At 36.2% G+C, this 21,685-nt stretch overlaps 1 protein-coding gene and 1 pseudogene across 2 annotated transcripts in view; one reads left to right on the top strand and one right to left on the bottom strand.

Annotated features, from left to right (window-relative positions):
- The window catches only part of ITGAV (integrin subunit alpha V), an 80,311-nt gene that overhangs the window by 15,898 nt on the left and 42,728 nt on the right, over positions 1-21,685 (bottom strand). For both annotated transcript variants that reach the window (XM_053918836.2, XM_053918835.2), the window contains exons 13-19: positions 18,507-18,698; positions 15,955-16,000; positions 14,414-14,521; positions 12,660-12,718; positions 11,041-11,195; positions 5,107-5,244; positions 560-627 (exon numbers count right to left, since the gene is read on the bottom strand). In XM_053918836.2, coding sequence (XP_053774811.1) covers positions 560-627; positions 5,107-5,244; positions 11,041-11,195; positions 12,660-12,718; positions 14,414-14,521; positions 15,955-16,000; positions 18,507-18,698 — 766 coding nt within the window. The remainder of the gene's footprint in view (positions 1-559; positions 628-5,106; positions 5,245-11,040; positions 11,196-12,659; positions 12,719-14,413; positions 14,522-15,954; positions 16,001-18,506; positions 18,699-21,685) is intronic.
- Positions 14,325-14,559, top strand: LOC112305845 (small nucleolar RNA U3; annotated as a pseudogene).

The raw sequence follows: 21,685 nt of genomic DNA, 5'->3' as shown, positions 1-21,685 counted from the left end.
ATGTTCAACAGCATCTCCAGATATTTTGAGACTGCTTCACGGCTCAAGAGAAAACTGGGAATAGCACACTGGGTGCAAATGCAGTGTTTCTCTAAGTGACAGAAAATGTGGATGCCACTAGTACCTCATATCATTCGTATCTATTACTACAGCAATTTTATACTTCTTTGTACATAATTATTCTTTGACTTCTTCCAAAAAACTGAGTTAATCATTTGTCATGATTCCCACAAAATTCTTTATTATTTATATACTATATAAATGGTAATCAGATTCCTTTAGTTAGGAGGATATCAATAATGAAATGTACCTTTAGGAGGATATAATGTTACTTTGTTAATACTACTCAATGAAGAATGGGAATAGGTCTGTCAACCTATGCAATTAAGAAAACACAGTATGTATTTTTTAAAGCTCAATGTTGATAGTTCTATTATAAAAAATCATATATTGTACTCTACTATAACTAATTCTCCTTAAGATACACTATTAAGTACAAAAACAAGCTCTTCCATTTAAATTTCTTATTATATGGCTTATTATTTGGAACCGTCCTTACCTGTCTACAGAAACTTCCAGTTTGGGTTTACACACATTGTCTTCACCACAATCAAGGAGAATATGTGCCTAGGAAAGAAAAGCAATTTATTTTTCCTACATGAAAAAAAATCAATACATGTCAAACATGCAGCATGTATCAAAATAGATATGAAGCATGTGAATACACACACACACAAAATCACATATTTATATAAATTCATCAACTTATTTGCATACCTAAAGGGAAAAGGAATCCTGGCTACTTAAACAGGTCAGTAAATATTCAAGAATGATAAGGAAGAAAAAAAATTCCCAGGACAGAACAGAATTAGCTGGAACCTTTTAGTTCTATCTCAAAGTAAGCTGTTACAACTTTGGAATGAAGTGTCATGTAGAAGAGAAAGTAACAGTCAAGAAATGAGGGTTTGGATGCTGCTCACTAAGTTGTGTGATCCCAGGCAACATAAACTCCCTTAAGAGTTTCTCATGACAGACTATGCCTCTGCCAACACTGTGGAAATGTGGCTACAGAGTTTAACAGAAAAAGCAGTTGTGCATATTATTGCAATTCAGACCGGCAAACGAAAGGGAACAGAAACTGGGCAAAGTGAATCCAGCATACGCATGGCCACATGGAAAGAGGTGAAGGAAAAAGATCTAGACTCATTCAAGTTAGCCCATCCAGGAGACGTGTAGTAAGCAAAAACCTGAATTTCTCCTCTCAATCTGGTCATGAGTGTGCCAGCTGAGCAGCGTGGAAAATCCAAGAGAGAGGACTAGTGGGAGGAAGCAGAAGAGGTTAAGGAGGATTTGAAAGAATATCAAAATTAAGAAAAGAGAAAAAAAATGAAGCCATTTTGGTTTGTCTATTGTTAACATCCACAGGGCTTCAAGTCCAAAGCCAGACAGAAAGACAGAAAAAGATTTAAAGGGGAAAAATAATGAAAGGCTTCCTTGAAAAAGAAAAAAAAGATGACTGTATGCTTCCAAGTTACTACAAGGGATATGCAGCTACCCGGAATAAAATTATATGATAGACAATAAATGTAAATTTAATTGGGGATGAAACCCAGTAATACAACGTCTGTCCAGAAGGTATCTAGCCATGTAACATGCAAAATAGAGACAGTTATTGAAGAAGATACAAGATACAAGAAACAATGTACATAGGACAGTGACACCTCAGCCCCTTCAAAGTCTGCACCGTGGCACCTCACACAGTTCCAGTCACCATCAGCTGCCTGTCATATTTTCCTGAATTTCATCAATGGTCTAAAATCTCTTCACTTGCAAAGGTGATTTTAGTTTTGGGAAAAGCCAGAAGTCACTGGGTGCCAAATCTGGGCTGTAGGGGGGCTGAGTCACCTGGCTGATTTGATGTTTCACCAAAAAACTGTACAAGACATGATGCATAAGCATGCATGTTGTTGTGGTGAAGCTGCCAATCACCAGCTACCCATAGATGATTCTTCTGAATCATGTGAATAGTTTCCACGGAGGAATGTTCAAGCTTAACACAAAATCTGTGCAGATTCCTTGCTCTACTTGTTCAGTCATTTTAAATATGAGGGCCACACAGTACACATGCTCACTCAATAGTGTCTACCACGCCCACTGACTAGTACAGGGTTGTCATTGTTCACTCTTGCACACTCCAGTCCACTCTCCTTGGCTGCCAGGTTACACTGATGTAGTGCAAACTGTTCTAGTTATATTAACAATGGCTGGACTTCTTCCATACAGACCTCATATATGTAAACTAATTCAATAACCTAAAGGAAAGCAGTTTCTGTGCACCTCAAGAAGAGGGTTAAGGGGCAGAACCAGTAGAGGAACTTTGTGGTGATTCCATAAGCTATACCAAATACAATTACTGCTAAATTTAGTTCAAATATAAAGTGTGGACTTTGCAGAGAGTACATTAACTATTAAGAACCTCAATTATAACCATGTGAAGTTTGGAATAAGAAATATGTATAAAATATTAATAAACTGTGGTACAAGGGTATTTGGCTAACTGCAACTCTACACTGAAGAAAAAGGACTTAGCTGACATTGATGCAGCTAAAGTATTATGCTATTAAGAAAGATAGTTTCAGAAATGGAAAAGCATAGGGCAATGTCTTCCATTTACAGAGAATTAAATCTCTACAGTCATATACTTAACATCTTGCAGAGAGTAAGAACTTAATACGTATATGAATAAATGCATAAAGGGTGAGAGAAATCAAGCTAATCTCTCTGCAGAAAGCATGAAACTTGTAACTCCAAAATATTAGGACGCAGAAAGCGTAATCCAGAGCTACCCTGTACAGTACAGTAGCCACTAGTGAGTCACATGTGGCTTTTGAGCACTTGAAATGTGCCTAGTGTGACTAAGAAATTAATTTTTAAACTTTATTAAACTTTAACTGATTTAAATTTAAATTAAAAAACTGACACTTGATTCTGTTACTAAAAATCTTTTAGTATGTTTAGAACAACTTGGGTATGTGAACCTACTTTTTCAACTGCAAATTATGAGTTCAAAATACAGAAAAAATGTTTGTGATGAAGATTTAGCATTTGAATTTAGTCATACTGTAAGCGTGTAATACACCCTGGACTTTGAAGATAGTAAAAAAAACTGTGTAAAGAATGTAAAATATTTCACTGATAACTGTTCAATTGATTACATAGTCAAATGATAATATTTTGGATATTGTCATGGAGTGTTTTGTGTTCCCTCAAAATTCATATGTTGAAGCCCTGAATGTGACTTACATTTGGAGATATGGTCTTTAACAAGGTAATTTAAGTTAAATCACATCATCGGGGTAGAACCTGACCCAATATGACTGGTGCTTTATGAGGAGACTGAGACACAGCCAAACACACAGGGGGACAACCGTGTGAGACACAGGGACAAGGTGGCCATCTGCAAGCCAAGGAGAGAGGCTTGAAAGGAACCAACCCTGCCAACACCTTGACCTTGGACTTCACGCCTCCAGAACTGTGAGAAAATAAATTTTTCTTGTTTAAGCCAAACATTCTGTCTGTAGTCCCTGTTTATGACAGTCCTAGCAAACTAATACAGACACATCATTAATATTAACTTTGCCAATTTTCTACCTTTTTAAAAAATGTTGCTGACCAGTCAATTTAAAATTACAAATGTGGCTCCTGTTACCCTTCTATTGGACAGCAGGACTCTATGGAGAGTACAGTCAACAAGTTGGTAATGTGACCAGTGAAATAAAGGTCCCATTTTAAATAGAAGTAAGTATTAAGAATGGTGGGTAATTAACATAGAAGCGAGAGTAAATAATAAAGATCCAAATGCAGAAGGAAAAATGCTTAAAGGTGAATCATGTTATTGTTAAAATAAATTAAGGACTCAAAGAAAAAAAACATTCAAATAATGAAGAACAAGAGCAAGAGGAGGAAAAAAGGAAGCCAAATATTACTCAAGTTAGTATTTCTCTCAGAGGATTTCAAAAGTCAGCTTGCTTACTCGATGCCCTGGCCACAAAACTGTATTGGCATTAAAGAGACGGTTGGACTTAGTAGGCTAGTCAAATGTAATGTCAGCACTGATAAATGATTTTCAAAAACTCTAAAACTCTGAAAAGGAAATAATTTGATCCCAAATCAAAATACATAATGTAAAAAGTACAAGAAACAATTAACTTTTTAAAAAGTATAAAACTGAATAACAGACTCTAAGAGGCTCAGATATTCATTATTAAATTATTAATACTGTTGGATCCACTAAAAACAAGAAATGTAAAGAATATAAACTCACACATAACTATGTTTAAAATACATATATAAATATTATATACATATTTTATATAAATACCTATTTTATATAAATGGGTAATAGAAAGCAGCACATATATTCTGATTATTTGCAGAATAAAATATAAAATACATTGTTAAAATATACAAGTCGTGAAAGACTTTAAAATGTATTTTAATTTGCCTTATACTTCTACCAAATATAGTTTTCTCAAATTACACACAAGAGTGTTAGACAAAGAAGAAATAACATCCAAAATTTAACATAAAGCATTCTATATGAGAAAAAATATTATTTTAAAAATATGAACATGTAGTAAGAGGAACAAATAGGAAATATAATCACAATATTTGAATACATGTGTTTGACATAAAATTTTCTAAAATATTATAATAGTTTTTATGGAATTTTATATATTTGGTTTTATTAAAATAATTTATGTACTATACATATATATGTATTTTTTATGATTAAAATGTAAATCAAAGATAAGGCAGATATGAAACTTGTTTAGCAAAATAATAAAATAGTAAAATACAATATAAATAAATTGGCATTTTGTTGTTTTCCTTGAATTATTTAACTGTTTTACGTGAACCCATCTTCCCGTATCACTAACATCTCAGCGGCTTTAAATATCTCTAAGCTAAAAGTCCAGATTCCTTCCCCACTGACTTCTTTGACTAAAATCCCAACATTATAAAAGCAATCCCTTATGATATTTTACAATGTGAACTGCAACACCATAACAAAAATGAAAGTATAAAATTAGTGAGAAATGGTACCTGTCGACTGACGTTGGCGGGAGTGAACTGGTTAAGGACGGGCGGCAAGCCTGTTGCGTCAGCCGCTGTTCTGTAATCCAACCGGTACTCCATAAAAATAGTGATTGGAGTGAGTTTGTCCCTAAATTCAGACTCATCCTAGAAATGAAAAAGCTTCAAATTAATGATGACATCAACCTATGACATCAAACTCTCTGGACAAACAGCTGTATTATTCATTTTGATCCAATACCACCAAAACTCTCTGTAAAACTACATACGTAAGAAGAGAGTATCCAGAAAGATTATCATTATTCATTGAGAACATTTAATAAGTTATGGTTTTATAATGTAGTGTTTGATTCACACAAAAATACAATGGGCATATAAATAAAATGAGCACTCAAATGCACGCTCTGTATTATAACTGATATAATACTGATTATATTACTGATATCGTTTAAGTTACTTTCTGTTTTCACCATCTGCCTTCCTTCTCTGACATAACCACTAATCTGGATTTTAGGTTTGCCCTTCTCTTGCTTACTTTCAGTAGTTTTATTACAGTGTATATGTCTCTAAACAATGTGTTCATTTGTTTGCTTTTCCTATTTATTTTAAAATGAGATCATATATTCTTTTGTGATTTGCTTCCTTCCATTCAATACCCAAGATTCATCCATGCTGTTACATGTAGCTGAGGTTAAGTTTTACCATTGAGTAATATTTCATCACATAATAAATCCAAAATTTATTTGCCCTTTCTCCTTCAAAGGTTACTTGGATGGTTTAGTGCTCTTTGTTTCTGCTATTAGAAAAAAAAAAATGTTGTGATGCTTCTTCCTCTACACAGCAACAAGTAGTTTGTCAGTCTATGCCGTATTATTTTCCAAAGTCTTCAAAACAATTTACACTGCCATCAGCAATGTGTGAGAATTCTCATTAATTCACATCTTCACCAATTGACAGGCACTGGTAGATTCTGTGTGAATATAAGATGGTATTTCTTCATAATTATAACTTGAGGTACTTGTCCTGCTTAAATCATGAATAGTTATTTAATCAAAAGCTTTTTCTCCACTTAAGATGGTCATGGTTTTTCTTATAAGTTAAGTTACACTTCTGTATTTTTAATGCTAAGCCATCCTAGGATTAATCAAAGTTAGTATATTTGTCTTTTTAGTAAACTATTAGAATTTAATTAGCTTAGTAATTTTGCATCTATGTCTTTGTGTAAGACTGGCGTGAAATTTTGTTCCCTCTTTTATCTGTAGTTTTCAACGGCTAATTTTGTAGTGTTTTTCCTTTAATTTTTTTCTTAATCTTTCAATTCAGTTAAATAGCATCTAAGTCTATGTATTTACCTTTACATTCTGGTAAACTGACACCCCACACACTTTTTTCCTTTTTTAAAAATATATATTGAGTTTATTGGGGTGACATTGGTTAATGAATTTATATAGCTTTCAGGTGTATAATCAATAATATACCTGAATTCGCCACCCCAAGTCAAGTCTCCTTCTGTCACCATTTATCCCCTCTTTATCCTCTTCTACCTCCCCCCACCTTTCCCTCTGGTAATCACCATACTGTTGTCTCTATCAGGTTTTTTCTTAATCTCTTCTTTTTCAACGCAACTCGCCCCCTCCTCTCTGACAACTGTCAGTCTGTTCTCTGTATCTATGAGCCTGTTTCAAGTTTGTTATTTTGTTCATTAGATTCCAAATTATGAGTGAAATCATTTGGTACTTGTCTTTCTTTGACTGGCTTATTTCACTTAGTATAATACTCTACAGGTGCATCCATGCTGTTCCAAAAGGTGAGATTTCTTTCTTTATGGTCACGTGGTATTCTAAGCTGTAAATTTACCACAGCTCTTTCATCCACTCTTCTACGGATGGGTACTTGGGCTATTCCAAATCTTAGCTACTGTAAATAGCACTGTAATAAGCATAGGGGTGCATATATTCTTTTGAATCAGTGTTTCGGGCTTCTTCAGATATATTCCCAGAAGTAGAACACTGGGTCATAAGGCAGTCCCATTTAATTTTTTGAGGTAACTCCATACTGCTTTCCACAGTGGCTGCACCAGTCTGCATTCCCACCAACAGCGCATGAGGGTTCCCGTTGCTCCACATCCTCGCCAGCACTTGTTGTTTGTTGATTTACTGATGATAGACATTCTAATAGCTGTGAGGTGATACCTCATTGGGGTTTCATTTTGCATTTCTCTGATGATTAATGACGTCGAGCACCTTTTCATATGTCTATTGCCATCTGTATGTCCTATTTGGAGAAGCGTCTGTTCATGTCCTTTGCCCATTTTTTAATTGGATTATTTGTTTTTCTGGTGTTGAGTTGCGTAAATTCTTTATAAATTTTGGATATTAACCCCTTACCAAATGTATCATTGGCGAATATGTTCTCCTATCCAGTGGGTTGTCTTTTCATTTTGTTGATGGTTTCCTTTGCTGTGCAAAAACTTCTTAGTTTGATGTAGTGCCACGTTTATTTTTTTCTTGTTTCCCTTGCTTGAGGAGATATATCAAATATACATACATATACATATACATACACACACACACACACACACATGCATACCGTGTCCTACATTGTACTCCCTATGTTTTCTTCTAGGATTTTTATGGTTTCAAGTCTAACATTTAAGCCTTTAATCCATTTTGAGTTTATTCTTATGTATGGTGTAAGAAGGTGATCTAGTTTCATTTTTCTGTATGTAGATGTCCTATTTTCCCAACATCAATTATTGAATAGACTTATTCCATTACATGTTTTTAGCTCTTTTGTCAAATATTAATACACTATAAAGGAATAAGTTCATTTCTGGGCCCTTTATTCTGTCCATTGATCTGTTTGTTTTTATGCTAGTACCATGCTGTTTTGATTGCTACGGCTTAGTTTTGTATCAGGCAGCATGACTCTTCCAACTTTGTTCTTCTTTCTCATCATTGCCGTTGCTTTTCAGGGTCTTTTGTCATTCCACGCAAATTTTTGGATTATTTGTTCTAGTTTTATGAAATAATCCATTTTTATCTTGATAGAAATTGCACTGAATCTATAGATTACTTTTGGTAGTATGGATTAACATTTTAATGATGCTAATTCTTCCTATCCATGAACATGATACATGCTTTCACTTATTTGTATCTTCCTCAATTACTTTCTTCAGTGTCTTATAATTTTCTGAGTATAGGTCTTTCACATACTCAGTTAAATTTATTCCTAGATTTTTGGGGGGTTTTTTGGTGCAACTGTAAATGAGATTGTTTTCTCAGTTTTCCTTTCTGATAGTTTATTATTGGTATATAAAAATGCAGCTCATTTCTGGATATGTATCCTCCAGGAAGGGGCCACTATCCTCAGGGGTGTGGCCCCTGCCCCAGAGCCATACAACTCAGTTTGTACCAGCTTCTGCCTAGAAACCAATAGGATGGAGCCACCAGGAGTTGGAAGGGTGGGGCCACTAAAAGTCAGGAGAATGGGGCTAGCAGATCTCCTGTGAGGGGAAGGTGGCAGTCTGTTTCACAGGAAAGGTGGGGGAAATGGCCTCTGCCGCAAAGCCTCATCTCAGTCACTGAAACCCCCTTAGTCTGCCCAGACCTCTACACCCCTGTCCAGGCAGCTGACTCCTCAGCAGGGCATAAGCTCTGCAGGAGTCCAAAGCATGGGACTCTTGCATTTCCCCCAGGCTGAAACCCTAAAGAAGGGATTGCTCCATGGAAGATACATGGCATCTGTTGAGTGGGAGAGTGACTCAGCTAAGGGATCCTGACTGCGGTCCCTTCACCTCTCTCTGCAGAACCACAAACCCCAGTCTCCCCTCACACAACTCTATTCCATTCCACCCTCCCTCTGCCAGAGCCCAGGGTGAGTGGCTGGAACTAGTTTTTGTGTGTTCATCCTTTAAGAGGGTGCCTTAGGATTTTCACAGCCAGACATAATGTGGGTTCCTTTCCCAGCTCTGGTGCTCTGGGCAGGAAGTCGGGCTTGGGGATGAGACTCCACACTTCTCAGGGGGAACCCCCAAGCTGAGATATCCCTCTAGAATCTCAGCTGCCTGTGAAAGCGGAACAACTCTTTTCATGCCTCCACCCTTCCTACCAGTGTTGAGGTGGCTTCTCCTGTAAATCCTTGGTTTTAACATTTCTCAACTTGTGGTGGTGAACAAACACCACACAATTAACAGGTGATATATTAAAGAACTGTGCATCCCTATGTATAATTTTATTACCCAACATCACCTCCAATAAACTCAATAAAAAAGAAAAAAGGACTCTCTTTAGCTAATCTTCAGTTGGTTATTCAGGTTGCTTGCTCTGTACTTTAGTTGTAATCCCAGTTTAGTCCTGGGAAAAGGTGAGTGTAATATCCACCTACTCTGCGACCATCTTGGATCCCCACACATATTGATATACAGTGTTTTCACTATGGTTCACTTCTAAGTAAATTTCCATTATGATCTCTTCATTGATCCACGTTATTTAAAATCACAGTTCCTGCTTCCCAATTTAAATTTTTGTTATTGATTTCTAAAAACTGCACTGTGATCAAATAGCATGTTTTCTATGATACCAACTTTTTGAAATTTGTTTAAACCTCTTTATGACCTATAAATGATCAATTTTTATAGTTTCTAATTGCTGGATGCCAAGTTCCATGTAGGTCTGTTAAATCAAGCCTATTAATGATGCATCTTCTAAATCCTTCCTAATATTTTGGTCTTTTTTTTTTTTTTTAGAACTTTCATCATTGATTGTTTTAAACATTTTACACAAATTTATATTCTGTAACCGATAATTCCAGCATCTCAAGCCTCTGAAGTTTAATATCTGTTTGTTGGTTTTTCTAATAGCTTGTATTTAGCATTTTTTTTCTCAGATCTGGTATTTTTATTATTATCTCAATTGTTTATGTTAAGACAGAAAGCAAGTCTGAGTAAAAGGGAATATAATATAGTTTTCAACACAACTGAATATACAGTTCAGAGTTGGCTCCATTTTTCTTTCTGGAGACAATAAAAGCAGTTTATGTAAATATATATTCTGAAAGCACCCTTCTTTTCTTTTTTTTTTTTTAGCATTTTTAAAAAATAAATTTAATTTAACTTAACCTGTAGAAATAATTGTTACTAGGGTGTTACATACTAGAGTGTTACAGAGAGGCTCTGCATTTAATTTTGCTGAAGTCAAGTTGCACATTCATTCTTTTTTTTTTTTTTTTTTTTCCCCTTGCCTGAGCCGCACACCTCTGGTTCCCTCTCTGCGCTCCCCTCTCCCACCCCCACTTCCTATTAGTTTTTCTTTTTTTTTTTCTTTTTTAAATTTTTATTGTTATTCAATTACAGTTGTATGCCTTTTCTCCCCATCCCTCCATCCCACCCCAGCAAGGAGAAAGTTGTACATTCATTCTTGAAACACTTTAGCCTTGTGCAAGTGTGCAGACTTAAAGCAGGAGGCTCGGACCCCTGGCTGGCAGAAGGCCCCAGGCAAGTCTGAACCCCCATGCCGGTGTCTGCAATTACCGCTCACCCTCTGCCCTGGTTCCACCCCACACCAGTAAGCCTGGATGACACGTTTGCTTACAACTCACAAGTACGATTTAGCCAACGAAGTTTTTTAATTGGTTGTTCATTTTGGGGACCCTAGAAATTTCTTGTACTGTCTTGAGAGCACTGCCGTTTTTAAGAAATACATTTGTCCTAAGGTATTCAGTAGCACTATCCTGGGAAGACTATTTGAACTATCTGTCTACCAGGAATAGAAGTCCATTACTCAGGCCTGACATTTTAAAAAGCCACACTTCCTCAAGATTATTTTTATGTGCTTTCCTATTGGTTTAATACCTGAAAACGTATAGAATGTGGAAACCATCTAGCTACAAAGAAAAAACAGTAAGTAAAAAGACAACACAATGGAGCAGAGAAATAGCTCTTACCCGCAGATAGGCTATCAGCTCCTCACACTGCATCTGGCCCCCCCGGGAAATGGTCATGTTCTTGGAGTGGCCCGGGGACCTGTTATGGAGAAACAGTGCTCGTCGAATTGCTCCTTTTTGCTTGAGTTTATCCAAAAGAAGTTCCACCTGGAAATCTATACAAACCAAAGGATTTATAACCATGATAATCTTTATGGACACCTATCTGTCCTAGATATCATGAGTTTCCATATAAACAGAGGTTTTTATTCCTTTATGTAATTGGCTCCTAATTCATTAAGGATGTCTATACATTGTCATGGGAACACAACATATTAATTCTGAATAAATGTTTAGTAATTAATTAATCCAACTGTCTCCAAAGTAATGTATTAATTCAGACAACAGATAGTGACGGTAGTAAAACTATAAGATAGAGGAGAAATTTCTGTATTAAATTATTAAGCGAAGAGGAGGAAGCTCAGAGCATGAAATATATGTAAACTGAGACTTGAGCCATCAATGCAAGTAGCAGGACTCTTGATGATTGGGACCAAGAAATATTTACTAATATGCATGCATACCACTATATTCAACACAATGAATGAACAGCTACCGTATCACAGTGTGACAGAGTATGTCCCTGATGAAGCAAGTGACCAAATATAGTTGTCTGGGTCTAGAATCGCCTTAAAATGCATGTGCTGCCAATAGTCTGAAGCACAGTTGTCAGGCTCACTGCTTCTAAGATCCAGGTCTTTAAGTAGTTTCTTCCAAAGAGGTAAGAGTAAAGATCTTTAAACTGACAAATCTTTTAAGTTTCCCTAAATGTTGAACTTCATGTCAAATTTGGGTGAAAACCCAGGATTACTTTGCTTCTAGTTCTGTTCCACCCACCCACAATGCCCTCCTTGCTGTTTCTCAAACACAGAAAGCATGCTCTTACTTCTGGCCTCTTGAAATTGCCGTTTCCTCTATGTAAAATGCTCCTCTAAACATCCCCTAGCTCCTTCCTTTCCTTGCCACCCTACATGAACTTTCACACAGAAACACACACACAAAAGACTCAGTCCTCTTCCCCTGCTATTATTACACCTTAGCACTTGCCACTAACATACAGACAGTCTTGGCAACAATTACTTAACTCCCCCGCCTTGCTCTCAGGACCACATAAACCATATTTTGGAAATGAAGAGTCTGAGCTTGCTATCTGGGTTAAACTTAGTGCCAAAACTTTTTCTCCTTCTTCTATTTCTAAACCCTCTCTCTTCCAGAGATTGGGGACTTCTCTAAGACACAAAATATAAAGTTCTCAGTAGATCATCTACTTATAAACAGTGACACTCATTCCCCTCAAGCTCATTTTTCTCACACTGGTAACTGCCCAACTTTGTAAACATATTTACAATTCAGTGGGCTGTTTTGTTCACAATGTCAGTAAGTAAATGTATTATTTCTGAATTGGGTTAAGAGTTTCCAAGAAAGTAATTATGTTATAATATTAAATGGCTTTAAATGTAAACATTCAAAAAAAAGCAGTATTAACAACAATTTGAATGACTATTCAAATATCCTAAAACATTTTTAAGTGCCGTGTATGCAGCATCACCAAAATAACAGTTTTTCCACAGAACACTTACTGAGTTTTGTGGGAAGTGCTCCTTTGCCATCTGCCTTTAAGCAGAACCTGACGTTAAAACTGTAGAAAAAGAAAATACAAATCCTATAATTCAGTTTAGACATTTTTAACATCACAAAAATCTCACATTTCTCATACAGCTTATACTGTGAAACTATCTATTTCTCCATGTCTTTATACTATATTTATAACATGAAACTATACCGAATAATCTTATCTTTCACGGGACCTCGATGAGGGTGAAAACAAAAGAACTTCCGAACTTCCTCTCGAGTTTATAGAAGCTGTTAATCTCAGTGAGGGACATGACAGTCCACATTTAAATAATGTCACATTTAATAAAAAGCCCCACCGAAGCTTCCTTTAACCAGCAAACTCCGGTAGGACAGTGTTTTTCACAATTTACTCATGAGTCCTGGAATCAGTTTAACAGGGTATGTCCAGCAAAATAAAAAAACTAATTACATAAATAAAATTTACTCAAGTACCAAAGCTAAGATTTCATGAAACTTTTCTTTCGATTATATACATGCATACAGTGGATTATAATGCAAAATGTATTTTGTACTATGTGTCGTCATCGCAAACATATAAGAGATACTGCTTCAGTATATCGAAAGCCTTCAAATTATTGGCATAATTATAAGCATATTATCAGCACCTTCACAGGAACTTGCTAGGATGAGTGAAGGTAAGAAAGGCAGAAAATCTTAAAAGTCAAAAATCTTGAAGACAACTTTACTACCAATGAGTAGGAATAAAAAGTAAATATTACAGCATTTTTAATGCAATCAAATGAAAGAAATAAAATTTTTGAAAAATGATTTTAATAACTGTACTACTAATTCAAAACCAAAATCAGGAAAAATATTTTTTCATTAGCTCTTTTGAAACAAAATTCTCCCAGCTTCCAGTCCTACTTTCATCTGTAAGTTCTCTACTTTTCCGTGTGCCAGGGACTTGAACACTGTTTCCCAAAGCGGGCTGCTCATGGTGATTCACAGTGTGTGGGTCAGGACCTTTCATTGCTAAGGTTATATTTGTTTTGACATGTATGAGAAAGATACTTGTTTCTCTATTTTAAAATGTTTTAAAGCAAAACATAGGTCAATTTAAAGAAAAACATCGTAAGAAAATTATAAATATAGGTAGAACGAAAATACAGCGAACTCATACAATATAGCAAGAATAGTATAAAAATAACAGAGACCTGAGAAACACTGGACTGTAGAGGAATTCACACATTAAATTTACAAAAAAATACTTTTTATTTAGAAACTAGTAAAGGAACAACTAGAAAACTGGTATATTAGAGCAAAATAATATTTTTCATACAGCTACTCACATATGTTAAATGTGAAAAAGATCGTATCTATTAAAACTTAAACTGTTCATGGGCCTTTTTAGAATTAAATATAAATGACTTCTGAGATCTTATTAGCTTTTCCTTCTTTTTTAATTATTCAATGAGTATGTATCATTTTTAAAAACTTTACACTGGTTTTTAGCATATTTGTAAAGTTTTCTTCGTATCTTCTTTGGAACGATATTTCTGTAATTTAATCTATGACATGAAAACAGAATACACCCATAGAAACTACTTTAGCAATATTTCAGTCCCCCACCTTCATTTTTAACTGTTTTTGTAATAACTGAGCGAATAATGAAGACTATACTTTCAGGGATCATTTCTATAGTTTGTAATAACTGAACCAATAATCAAAATAGTAACTATCATTAAACTAATACTCTTACCAGGAAACTTTCAGATCTGTCCCAGGCAGTGGGCAGGTTTTATTGTCTTGATTTAAAATGCTAGGGTACACTTCAAGGCCGGCATTTACAGTGATAACCGGTCTGGCTCTGTGAGAGAGAAAGAGAGAGAGTGTGTGTTTGAAAGAGAGAGAGGGAGGAAAAGGAAGAGGGAGAAAAGGAGAAGGGGACAGAAGGGGAAGGGAAAGCAGAGTGAAGAGGAGGGGAGGGGAGGAAGGAGGGAGGGAAGAGAGGAGAGAAAGGGTGGAAGGAAGAAAGGAAGAGAGAGAGGAAATAAGGAAAGAAAAATTAAAAAGTTATTTTAAAAAGTTACATTGATCTAGGCCTTTTAGGTTCACATTCACTGCATACTTAGTACAATGTTTACTGAAGTATTGTTTACAAACGCAAAAAGAAAAGAAACAACTTAAACTCAGAATGACCAACTGTCCCAGTGTGCCCAGGACTGCCCTGATTTTAGCACTGAAAAGTCCCATGACCTGTTAAATTCCTCGGTTCCGAGCAAATTGGGACAATTAGTCAAACTATCTGAACTCTGTCCATCAAAGCAGAATGGTTAAACGCGTCATGGGACAAGCACCCAATACAAGGCAGTAGAGAGGCCAAAGTGAGTGCCGTACATCCACAAATCCACCTGTGCTGTTCAGGCCGGTCTCTAAGATAGATCCAAGATACAATCGTGGTGTCACAGGGAAAAAACCCACAATGTACAAAGGATGCACACACAATTTTTTAACGCATAGAACATTTCTACTAGGATATGCTAATAAACTAATAACTAGTATGAGAAGAGATTTTCATTGTGTGCCCTTTTTACATTATTTGAACACTTACTACATGCATGGATTACTTTGTTAATGGCCACTGAAAAACTGAAACAATAAATTAAAATACTTTTCCAAAGTTCAGTTGCACAACTTTAAAAATACACTAGGCTCAGGAGAGTATGCCTGTCCAATCACAGTAAACCCTGGCATCTGTACGGAAACACGCCATCCTGAGAGCCCCCATCTAGTTGACCCATCATCAACTCCATTACACAGGTTCTATGTCAGCCTTCCTCCCAGGTGTGAACATGGCCCGTAGGAGAGTAAACACTGAATCTATGTGAGATGTCAGATGATATTCTTAAGCATGAGCAATTGATGAACTAAAAAAAGTCATTACTGCCTTTGCAGTCACAGGACGCGGTGGCACAAACACCACGTTAATTTCTTATCTCTCAGAGGAAAATGTAAACTATAATTTTTTAGGAGAAATTTAAAATGTAGGAGAATATCTCTAGACATAATTTCAGAAACAAAGATGGAATTTCTAAATGCTTTTGAAATAAAAAATTACAACTTTCTCTACTTTGGGGTCTCCTTGTATAAATACTATTTGCCTGCAATAAATCTTAAATCTAAAGAACAAAAATATTTTACCATTACTTCAAGAAAATTAAACTAAAATTCAAATACTGGTACTCAACTATAAAACTTTCAAGTAATTCACCATAGTACAGGATATGGAAACATGCTCACCTGTACAATACAGCTCTATCTACACCAAAAGCTCCTACAATCAAGTCTTAAAAGAGAATAGAAAAAAATGTTAATAATGATGATTTTTTTAATTCTCATACCATCTATAAAACTTTCAATACAAACAATATTTAGACATAGTCTCAAAACTGTCCTCATTAGGTTGTTTAAGATAACCTCTAAAAGGCTAAAATATGGAAATTCGACATAAGCTTTCATCAATGGCAAACACTCCCATAAAACTAGTATTTCATTTGGGTAGACAAAAATCTTTCCCATGGATACTAAGTGAAACTCTGCAACAACAGGAAGTATAACCCCAAACACATGTACGCCAAAGGGAAAGGCCGTACAGATAGATACTTGTGGGTTTTACAATTTCATTGTAAAACTTCTTTTTACAAATTTTTCTTTACTTTATGTAAAAACAAACAAAACCAAAAAGCACATTACATATATTTAGAATGACAGGAGACAGAACTCAAATCAAAAAAAAAAACGAATGCATTAGTTTTTATACGTAAGAAGTAAAAATGATTCACAGTTAGAAATAAAGGAATCAGAGCTCCATCTCACAGCATAACCATGCTCAATTTGATGACCCCTATCTAGGTAGAAAAGTACCTGAAAAAACCATAAAGACAGGCAGATTGTATTACATCAAAGTTAAGAACTTATGTATGCCCAAAAAGTAAATGTGACAAACTAATAAATATACAGGGATGCGCAAAAGTAGGTTTACAGTTGTGAGCACACAAAACACCAAGTTTATTCTTGTATTATTTTTTACTAATTATTGTATTATTTTCCACACAAACTGTAAACCTACTTTTGCCCCACCCATGTATGAGTTAAGGAGTTAATATCCGCAATACTTAAGGCACTACCACAAGTTTAAAAAAATGAATTAATGAAAGAAAAATATCCCAATAAAAACAGAGGAGAAAAAGATGTAAAAAAAGAAATTCACAAAAGTAAATATATGCGAAAAAACCAAAATGCTTACCCTCACTAATAATCAAAAACTATAAAATGAGACAATGTTTTCCATGTATCATATAAAGTTACTTTAAAAGGAACAGAAGGCCTGGCTGGTGTGGCTCAGTGGACTGAGCGCCAGGCTGAGAACTGAAAAGTTGTTGGTTGGATTCCCAGTCAGGGCATATGCCTGGGTTGTGGGCCAGGTCCCCATTTGGGGGCACATGAGAGGCAACCAATCAATGTATCCCTCACACACTGATGTTTCTCTCCCTCTCTTTCTCCCTCCCTCCCCCCTTTTTTCTAAGAGTAAATAAATAAAATCTTAAAAAATAATAAAACAAAAATCAAAGGAACAAAAGATGACACCTAATATGGGCACAAATGTGCAAAAATGACCACTCATTTACTGCTGGTAAGTGCTTTAAAAAGTTGCAAAAACCTTCTTTGGAGTGAGGGGGAATGTGATTTGACAATGTGTATCAACAAACTTAAAAAAAACACAACAGTGCTTAGCTTTGATACAGCAATTCTAAAACTCTGTTCCAAGGAAATAATCAGATATATGTACCAGAACTATATATGAGAATATAAATGCCCCACAATAAGGTTAAATAATATATGATACAGCCATTTAAGAAAATGGAAAATATAAAATTCAAGTCTTTGAAGAAAAATAACTTGAGGAAACATTTCTGATGTGTCAATTGAATTAATATGCTAATAGTACACGAGGCATTCTGTTTTGCTAAAAAATGGGGATGAATGCACTGAGACTGTAAAATGTTTTGCAGTATTTTCTAAAAGTTCTATAATTCTACTGCACTTACTCAAAAAAATTCTTGAATTAACACTGACATAGGTAAGAATTAACTTCCTGTCTTATTTCTAAACGCACTTCTACATACTTGCATATCGAGCTCATATTAACCGCTTCAACAGCAAAGGTAGTCTAATTTTCTACACTACATTTTATTTAAAGAATAGACCCATTATGATCCTAGGTCCATTATAATATTCCAAGTATGTATGATCCAGGAAAAACAATCTCACTTTCTGTACTGGCTCAAACCAGTGGCAAAAGTTAGGCGAATTACCTTTCTGTCTCTTTTCTCACCCAGAAAATGGTATAATAGTGAGCTGAACTAGCTTATATTCTTCACAAGCCTTATTGAGATAATTAAATATTTTAAAATCACAATGATCAGTCAAGTCCACAAAAATGTTAATTACTGAAAATCAAAAAAAAAGGGTAACATTCAAAAACTTAAAATAAGTATTCAGCTTTTGTTTATAACTTCTACAATATTTTTCTCTGACATTCCATCACAGACCTCAAAACAATAAAAGGAACTCAGAGAATGTGCTTTTTATTGGAAACTCCCAGGAAACAGAGCTGTGTTTAGTTCATATCCCTTGCAGCAATGAGAACAGCGCCTTAAACAACAGTAGGGCCTTACACTGTGCTTGAAATATTGAACTGAAGTAAGTTATAACATAAATCAAGAGCACAGTAATTATTTGCTACTAGGACCAAAAAATCTACGAAGCTCTATAGATTTCTAGGAAAGCACCTGGATATCCATTTTTGTCTATATCTGTGGCTCCTTTCATTGCATAGCCAAAGCTTGGCGGCATGCTCTGGGCAGCCCACTTCCCTTCGAGGATTTGAGATGGCACGGCATTCAAGCCCGTTGATCTTCCATTGAAAATATACACAATTCCTTTTTTATCTTCACCCCCATAGGGAGCAGCAATCGCAATATCTGCAGAGAAAAAGGAAAAATGGATGGGGGAAGAGATGGTGAGAAGAAAGAAAGAGAAGAAGGGGGAGAGGGAAAAGGAAGGAGACAGGAAGGATGGAAAGAAGGAAGTCTTAGTACTTATCATTATTTATGTGAAGATCTTAATATTTATAAGATCCATTTATCAAGATAAATATTGCATAGTTCAGTAACGTATTCTTTATACAAAAGCAACAATCTAATTGAAGGAAATTCAAGTAGAACTGCATGGAAATTACATTAATTTGGAGCCAGATATTCTGGGCCTGACTTTGGACAAATCGGTTAACCTTTCTGGACCTCAAATACCTCATCCTTTAATGGAGGGGAGGGTGATGTATCAAAACATTCCTGTAAAGTTCATTCTAGCTTTCAACATTCTAGTTTAGTTGGGCATGGTGTGGGGTTTTTTTTGAAACAGATGTCAATCTGACTCAGAAATTTGAAAGTTATGAATTTACAAGCTTGTTCAACTGACACTGAAATAAACACATAAAAAGTTTGAAATTCTTTTAAAAGAAAAAAAACACCAAATAGTCACTATGACCTTTCCTAACTCTAAAATATTTTACCAATATGTCCACTTCCCTCTGCTGGTACCACTCTAGACCATCCTTGGTCTGGATCCCGAAAGCAGACCAAGTAGCTTCCCACTTCTATTCTTGCTCCTATAATCCATTCTTCTCAAGCTGCCAAACTTCAATGTTAGGTAACCTTCCTTCTTAAAGTCCTTCAGTTATTCCCCAAAGCTTTACATGCTACCTGGTTTTTCGATTCAATCCTGCCTCCCTGCAACTCCCACCCAATTCTAACCCTCACTCACTCTTCCTACCAATCCTAGCGTTTTTCTTAAACACACCAAGCTAGTTCCCATCTCTAGGTTTATACTTGCAGTTCCTTTCTGCCTTAACGGCTCTCACTCCAGAGCCTTCCAAGCTTTGCTCCTTCTATTTGTCCAAATCATAGACCAAATGCCATCTGGCCAGCCAGGTCCTCCCTGGCCACACTAAGAAGCACTGCATTCTCGCCTCTCAACCACCCTCTCTTTCATATTACCTTGCCCTTTTGTTGTTCTAAACCCTCAGCCTTTTCACTACCTGAATTTCTCCACTGTGTGTTTACTCGATGGCTCTTCCACAAAAACGTTTCATGAGAGCAAGACGTGTCCATATTGCCTGTGACAGTCTTTATGCACCAGCCCTTCCAAACTGCCTCAGTTTACTTAATACCCCCAAACGTTTTCAGCCTCCTCAGTGCAGCATCCTGAGACAACAAAGACAACCTGTTCATTCATCTTCTGTATACGACCGTTATGCCCAGGAATATCCCCAACACTGTGGTGATCACACTCTAGTATTTACTCATTTACATAAAAGTTGCCCATATTGATGCTAAACTCCCTAAGGACAGGGATGGGCTCTACTTCATCCTCTCGTTTTTGGCACCTAGAACAGTTGTTGGCCTGCAGTTAGCACCAACTAAGAATCTTTTATCCTTAAAAAAGTGGTATTGAATTATGTAAATAATATCTACATTATCCTTGTTCAAGTTTCAAAAGATGAGCATAACTCTGAAATTGACATAAGCATTAAGAAAGTAGTTATTAAAATATCATTTCCCAACAGAAGATGGCTCTAGTGTTAAAATATTGTTCCAATAAAAATGATCTCTGACTTTTCCAAGACTCTCCCTATTTTATACATTCTAATCATCTTCTCTCCTGGCCAGCATCTGTCTAGACTGGAGGAGAGTCCTGCTTTTTCGTGCAACCAGTTTCTCTCTTTGATCTTTTAAGCTGCTCTTTTCTGTGGGTTTTTTTTTTCTTTCTTTCATTCTGCCTTTCTGGAGGGGTATTGAGAGAAACTGCACATCACCGTGGAACCTAACTTTCTTGTTTTGTTTTCAGTATCCCTCTTGCTGATACACCTGGGGTTTCCCTGGTAGGTGCAGGTGGAAAGGGAGGAATACAGGAATACAAAGGGTCAATATCATCAGGTTGGAAAAATGAAAAGATCCAGGTTATAAGTGACAGTTCATTTTATATGTATAAACTATAGCTACATACAAAACATAAATGTAGGTACTGACGTAAACACAGCTCAGATAATTCTGCACTAAAGACATTACCATCTACAATCTCCTATTTGGGACAATAAGACCCCAGAAGGAACCTTGGGAGAACAAAATCCTCCTCCACGGCAGCGATTTCCAGCTGCAGCACCACAAGACTTTCTCAAACACGCACTACCTGATCACCGAGCCAGGGCACCGACCTCCTGTCCTTTGCCAAATGAAAAAAAAGGACAACAGCCAACGCAACAATACCCATCCTGTGGGAATGGGTAAAAATTAACCTATTTTTTGGTCAGGTCAGCACAAAACACGTGTTTTTGGTGTGTCACAGAATTTTAGTTTCTATGTGCCATGGAGATGACAAGGGCCGAAAATGGATGCTCTGTGGTATCCAGCTCTAGAAGTAAAACCTCTCTGTAAAATAGTTGTTAACCTTCAATATTTTTTAGCTATTTTTAACTGTTGTGCTCACAGATGATACATTTCAATAAAAACAGAGACAGCAGGATGAGGTTTTGGCCAGACCGTTACATTAAGGAAAATCTGTGTCAAGTGGCGGGGACATTCACTCGATGGCAAAGGTGCCCTGGCTCTCCCGGAACACCTGGAGACAGACGCCGGGTGATAGCAAACAACCCACTTCATTCGAGATACCACCTCACAGCCAGCGCTATGTTTTCTAGGTAGTTTTGTTATCAAAAAGTAGTGATTTGGTGTGTTCTACAGTGTTCTTTCCAAGTTCTACTTTGAACTTTATATACCAGAGTTCCACTTGATAGATGTTATGTTCTCATGATAGTAAAAAATTAAGACTCTATTTTAGGAAGCAAAATGTGCCTTAGAGTAGTTTTTCCCTAACATTGAAAACTTCTGGGGTTAATCTTACAGGTGACACT

Source organism: Desmodus rotundus, chromosome 2 (genome assembly GCF_022682495.2).
Source record: "Desmodus rotundus isolate HL8 chromosome 2, HLdesRot8A.1, whole genome shotgun sequence".
Lineage (NCBI taxonomy): Eukaryota > Metazoa > Chordata > Mammalia > Chiroptera > Phyllostomidae > Desmodus > Desmodus rotundus.
The sequence above is the reverse complement of the archived record's forward strand: the minus strand, read 5'-3'. Positions and strand labels throughout refer to the sequence as shown.